General features: G+C 37.9%; 2 protein-coding genes across 2 annotated transcripts; both read right to left on the minus strand.

Annotated features, from left to right (window-relative positions):
* Positions 1-734: 734 nt before the first annotated feature.
* Positions 735-2,857, minus strand: LOC143468927 (methyltransferase-like protein 27). The gene is made up of 5 exons (XM_076966411.1): positions 2,029-2,857; positions 1,748-1,859; positions 1,402-1,522; positions 1,052-1,201; positions 735-969 (listed from the first exon to the last, which is right to left on the minus strand). Exons 1-5 carry the CDS (start codon positions 2,264-2,266, stop codon positions 889-891), a joined length of 702 nt encoding a protein of 233 aa, XP_076822526.1. The 5' UTR covers positions 2,267-2,857; the 3' UTR covers positions 735-888.
* Positions 2,858-3,446: 589 nt separating this feature from the next.
* LOC143469115 (methyltransferase-like protein 27) lies at positions 3,447-5,603 on the minus strand. Its single transcript, XM_076966682.1, has 5 exons — positions 5,260-5,603; positions 4,949-5,060; positions 4,677-4,797; positions 4,406-4,555; positions 3,447-4,229 (listed from the first exon to the last, which is right to left on the minus strand). The coding sequence occupies exons 1-5, from the start codon at positions 5,501-5,503 to the stop codon at positions 4,149-4,151; spliced, it is 708 nt and encodes a 235-aa protein (XP_076822797.1). The 5' UTR covers positions 5,504-5,603; the 3' UTR covers positions 3,447-4,148.
* Between the last annotated feature and the right edge of the window lie 397 nt (positions 5,604-6,000).

Consider the following 6,000-nt stretch of genomic DNA (forward strand, 5'->3'; position numbering starts at 1 on the left):
CGTTTCAGTACTTCCTCGTGGCTTTGTGACCATTCCAAGACAAGAAAAAATTCGCATAGTTAGTCGTCATCATCTCGATATTCGTCAGGTTTCAGCAATGAATGTCCAAGACTCACATCCGTACGGTAGAGTCAGCTAGAAGTAGGCTTCAGTAAACAAACCGAACTGACAGTCTGCTGCTCTTTAAGATAGTCCGGGACGAGCATAGAGGTCAACAAGACATTATATTTTCCCGATGTTGGCTAGTTAACGATCCTAATTCTAACGATCTACCTCGCACTTTACGTTAACTTCGTCGTTTTACCCACTGCTTTTTGTTTTGTGTTTATTCAAACTTTGTGCATTCTCGAGTCGCAAATGTCTTGGTCTTGAACGCACTTAAACTGAGTTTATTTTCTATTTGGTATACGAACAAGGATAACCTATGTCTAGCCTACCCTACTAACATCAGTGGCAACTATTGAAATGAAGAGTCAAATTACAAGCTTTGACAACGTAGGTAATTTCTCAATGGCCTGCACCTCTCGCATAATAGCTTAAAACACATTCTTTGCGAACCCAATCCTAAATTTCTGTGATTATATTTCTTTTTAATTGTTTTTTAGCACTTATCTGTTCTTTCCTTATCGGGACCTTATGGCGCTGTCTGATTTTTTGACGAGGCTCAATTTTGAATTCTCTGGGAAGCGCGCACCTCCTTGCAAAGCGCTTCTCCGAAACCGAATACAACGATAACCTTTTGGATTTTTTGTTTTTATTAAAAAGAAGACTTTCCTGGAATTCAGCGGCATTGATGCTGATGAGAAATCTTCAAGAAATATTTTATGTCCATCTTAAAAGTGCCGTTTGAGAAAGTAATTGTCGGGACTAGGCGTTTTATAGGCTACGTTAGTTTTTAACGAAGCAATGAATGACGGTCTCTTTAAATTTGTGGTACTTCATGTCCGCTTTGAACATGTCCGTGTGTGTCTGTGAAATAGGTTAAACTCAACAAACATTCACTTCTATCATTTAAACAAAACTGTAACTTATATTTTTTGAAATTAGTCACCTCTGAAACGCATTCACATTTTCCCTCATCGTGCATCTTTTCAAGGATGCACTTAGCGCATTGGACGCACTCCCCATCGGGATCAACCGTTGTGAGATGAGAAACATTGAAAATCATAATTCCTCCAGGTTTAACAACTCGGAGGAAATCCTGGACACCAATGCTTAGATCAAATAGGCCTAATAATAGCTTCAAAAATCTACGTTTATTATCACAGTTAAATTTTTTTTTAAATTGAAGCAGATCTCTCAAACAAGTGTAGGAGTTTTTTTGCATACAAGCTAACCCATCAGGCTTAAAATTAGTAGGAGATAGGCTAAGCAAGATATTAGCTGGCAACTCGATCTCACGTATAAACAATCATGCTCAATGTGTCCTGGTGTAAGAGCTGAACAAGCCACTACCACGCCATAAGTGTTGTCCGGGAAGGGCATGCGATTGTCAACATTTATCATATGGCAAAGCATTTTTCTATGGAATAAAGAATTACTAAAGTCGTTAAAAGGACTTTTTGACTTAAGCTAAATGTCGGCATCCACTTGAGTAGCTAATTATGTGTTAATGTTTGACGTTATTAACCACAAATATGGCACTTGCGCAGGGTACGACATGCTGTAGGCTACAATATTTAAGGTCTTTTAGCAAGAGGGGAAACAGTTTGAAGCATAAATACATTATAGAGGAGATTTATTTCACCGATAGATATTTTTCGATTTTGCAACTTCATTCATTTGAAGTGAGGCGTCGATGGCATCTATGACACCACAAAAACCTGCTTCTTTTAGTGCTTCTGCGGCCAATCCGGTGCCTGGAAAAGGTTTTATAAAAATGAATGGAGGGGAAGATCTCGCAAATTGTAACGCATTACACAATATTTTAAAAAAACATCGGTAGCCTAATAGCCTCGAATGAAAATACTTGAGAATTTTTAGCCAATGTTTCAGGCGGATTGAGTCAAACCTCAACAACAGTTTTACCTGAAGCAACATCAAGAGCTGTGAGTTTTGCCAAATTTGCCTTGGAGCCATCTGACAAATTTTCCATACAAAGTCGAGCCAAGTGGCCGGGTATTTTGAATCCCATCGATTTCATCATATCGTCGTACTTGCTCGCGTATTTATCGTAGAACTCGTGGTTCATTTCCATTGATTTTGAGATTTCGCCGACGATGTCAGAAAAGCGACATTCTCGTTCATGTATGCGCTCTGAATCCATGGATTGTGCGCTTATAAGACGTCAGACAGTTTTATACAAATTGAACTTGCTGTATGCCAGTGGAAAGAAAAACAATTGGATCAACGGCTATATCCATATGATTTTGCTGCTCATATGAAGAGATATAGCACTGTGCGCTGATATCAATAAAGGTTTAAAGTCTACCAGCCCTCAGGGAAAAGTTTGGTGCAAAGAACTATTCAAAGTCGATTAAATTGGCTGCAATTGCTATGAGTTCGCCATGCGATTAAAGGCTTTACCACCATCGTGGCTAAAGTAATCTTTTACAACTAAGAACGTTGCCAGAATAAAACTTGCAACTGCAGTTCTGGGCAGCTTGAGTTTTGAGTAGTTACTATAGAACAATGTCTGTAACTCTATCAGAGTTTGCACGATTTTAATATGTCACCACACACACAAACTATAAATAACAATCTTCTATGAGCCTTATAACGAAAGTGGCGTATAAAATTTTCCCCTGGATTCAACTAAAACAATTGGATACAGGCCTAATTAACTTGCTTCTACTATAACTGATGGTATTCCTCAACTAAGGCAGGCTACTTCAACAAGACTTCCAAGGTTTAGGCTTAATTTCAATAACGCAGCAGTTGAAAATTTCAACATCGTAACAAAGCCTTGTCATATAACGTTCACAAAATGTTCATCTAAGGCTAAGCTATTATTGCAGCAAAACGTTCCGGAAAGCATTTTACTACAAAAAGCTAACCATCGCGCACGGAAATCATGATTAGGGGAAGGCGGCTCGTTTTTCAAACCCACTATATTAATGAGATGACACGTTTTCCTGAAACTGCCTGATACACTGCTCCCAGGTCATTTGATCTTTGAAATAATCTGTCGTAAAGTTCTTTCTGAACACGCCAACCCAAGACGATGAAGTTTTTGTGCAAACAATGGTGCCTAAGAAATGAAATGGCCTGGAGAAACAGCACGTTGCACTGTTGATAGTTTGCTAATTGCTAACTTTAAGTTTGCTTATTTTGTGCAATTGCCATCGCTTGTTTGTTCATAATGCTATGTATTGAAACACGTTGTAAGCTTTTGGGCGTGGTATGCGAGTTTTATCACAAGAAAGAACATCGTTTTTGCCACTTTTCAAGCAATCAAGAGTATTTGCGGCTTTTACGTCGTTGACGCCAAGGCCGAAAATGTCGGTTTCATGCTGAATAAAATGCGACTAATATCCAAACAGGTCTGCTTCAAATAACCACAAAATATCGTTTCATGAAATGTTAATTCTCAAGACAAAATGCCAAAATAATTGTTGTAAGTTGCTGACCTTTAGTTGATTAGAATTATTAAAATGCAAAACGGCTTGTTTCATACAAACTGTGCCGCAAACAATGATACTATCTGCATTTTTTAATGAATACAATTAGTCTAAAGCTAAATGTGTAGTAAAAATTGTACAGCAGGAAAAATGTTCAACTGAAAATTAAACTGGGAAAAGAACCCCATCTTGAAGTCGTAGAGAGCGAGTTGGCCAAAGTAGGATTAGTAGCATATATGCATTGCTTGAATCTAATCAACTACCAACATCACTCAAATATCAACGGGTTTGGTTGTATCAGATATTTTCTCTAATCCGTATGTTGACGATAATTTAGCCTTTAATTTTCCACTGTTCACCTCTACGTACTATATCCAAATATAGGTTTTCTTTAATCAAACTATCACTTCATGAAATGTTAATTTTAAAGACAAAATACCAATAATTATCGTAAAATACTGACCTAATAGTGATACAAATTGTCGGAATATATGATAGGTTATATTTTGTACAAACCACGCACATGAGCACATACACAAACAGAGGGATACAAACAATGAATATCAGGTTCAGTTCGATTGAGAAGCATCAATTCTTCTGGTAGCAGTAGAGGACATTCTTGCTTACTTTGTGGTATTGATGGTCAAGGTCAAACATTTTATCATCCAACTGAAAAAGAATATATGCAGGTACACAACGTTTTCTAAATATATTCCAAAATGTAATTCTTCTAATGAAAGATAACTGCAACTAAGAACAATCAATTTCATTCATATTCCCTTTTACTGCTAATCATTTGAGCACGACAAAAACATTTCGCGAAATCTGGGATGATCTAATCTTACTTCGACCACACGTTTGCACAATCCATCATCTTCTATTTTTTTTACAACCCTTAGCGTGCTTTTCAGTTTGGTCCCGCTTGGGTCGGTAGTGGCCAAGAGAAACGTGTTGAAAATCAGAAGACCCCCCGACTTAAGAACTCGGATACAATCCTAAACATATCCAGTGTTTATTGTAGCTATAACATACACACATCTCAGGGATATGGCCTATAAGATAAAGACAGGGTTAGTTGTCGGTTTGCTTTTCTCCATCTGAAAATGGTTTACTTACAAAAAGGCATTCATCAGGCACGTGACCTGGAGTCAACGCCGTGCTGACGACAACCACGTCATATGAGTCATCATCAAATGACAGTGGATTCTGGAGAGTAATTAGACCGTTTCTGAGATCACTAAAATTGCAAAATGTACGTTAAAACATGTGCGTATTGTGCTGTCTGTTACAAATACAAAGTCTACCATACATACATCAGACTTTAAAGAAAACCAATACATACTAAACAATGAATGAAGTCACAGAATATAGCAGGTTGAACATTTCACCTGTAAATTCCTTTTTCCCTTGCGATCTCACACATCCCGTTCGCTCCTTCAATCCCATCTAAACGACCTGTGAATCCAGCGGCTCGAAGTCCCTCGGCAAACAAACCTGTGCCTTTAAAATATTTGACAACTTAATTCTACATTGCACATATTCCTGCTATAGGCTACGTACCATTAAGCAGGAGAAGTTCTAAACATGCGCCCGGCATTGAAATCTACAAAACGATACTTAGAATGAATGATAGTTGGGCAATGTGGTTTTTTTGCAGTCATATTCCACTAAATCCCAAATTGTAAACCTTTCAGGCTACCTGCGGCTACATCAAGCACACGGCAGTTGTCCACATTCTTCTTCATGCTTTCGGTCAAATTGTCCATGCAAAGTCTGGCCAAATGATTTGCCGAATGGAAGTGGACGTTCCTGGCCAAATCGTCATACTCGTCAGCAATTTTGTTGTAGACGTTTTTGTTGCTTTCAACGTCATCGGTAAGTGCGCTGACGAACTCCAAAAAGAAAAGTTCTTTGTTGTGAGGAATGTTAACTCCGCTGGTCATATTGTAAAATTAGCCTATTCGTTGATCTGCTGAGTCCAGAAAAATCACAATTTGAACGCTGTTTGGTAATTTAAAATCTCTTGTTGCTAAACATATTCGAAAATATAATCATATAACAACGCTCAGTCATATTAACAACGAACTTATCAAATAGTAAGAACACTTAAGGAAATTCTCTGACTGAATCCCACTATATTTTTCGTGTCTCTGCTATAAAGCAGTTATATTCAACACAACGCGTTCATCATTGGATTGCGAAACTGCAAAGGCTGAAATTCAGCCAGGAGTGTTGTAAAGGTTGTCTTCGTGATCATAAGTAAAATAAGCACCACTAACCAATGCATGCATTAACACCATGATGACGTATCTTCCTCTCTATGGGACACTGTAATGAAAGGAGGCTTAAGTTCTTAGAAGTGTTTCTGTTTTTACCGTTTAAATACACTATAACCGGTAATTCTTTCACACAGCTTGTATACAAATGTGATAATATATCA

Source organism: Clavelina lepadiformis, chromosome 8, assembly GCF_947623445.1.
Source record: "Clavelina lepadiformis chromosome 8, kaClaLepa1.1, whole genome shotgun sequence".
NCBI classification, from domain to species: Eukaryota; Metazoa; Chordata; class Ascidiacea; order Aplousobranchia; family Clavelinidae; genus Clavelina; species Clavelina lepadiformis.

What these genes read in the sequence shown, in the direction of transcription:
- LOC143469115 (XM_076966682.1), bottom strand. Translation starts at nt 5,503, where the DNA reads ATGACCAGCGGAGTTAACATTCCTCACAACAAAGAACTTTTCTTTTTG. An exon ending in TGTGCTTGATGTAGCCGCAG is followed by an intron (nt 5,061 to 5,259) that starts GTAGCCTGAAAG and finishes AATATTTTAAAG; the next exon opens with GCACAGGTTTGTTTGCCGAG. An exon ending in TGTGCAAACGTGTGGTCGAA is followed by an intron (nt 4,230 to 4,405) that starts GTAAGATTAGAT and finishes ATTCTTTTTCAG; the next exon opens with TTGGATGATAAAATGTTTGA.
- LOC143468927 (XM_076966411.1), bottom strand. Translation starts at nt 2,266, where the DNA reads ATGGATTCAGAGCGCATACATGAACGAGAATGTCGCTTTTCTGACATC. An exon ending in AGCTCTTGATGTTGCTTCAG is followed by an intron (nt 1,860 to 2,028) that starts GTAAAACTGTTG and finishes AACCTTTTCCAG; the next exon opens with GCACCGGATTGGCCGCAGAA. An exon ending in TTGAGCATGATTGTTTATAC is followed by an intron (nt 1,202 to 1,401) that starts GTGAGATCGAGT and finishes ATTGGTGTCCAG; the next exon opens with GATTTCCTCCGAGTTGTTAA.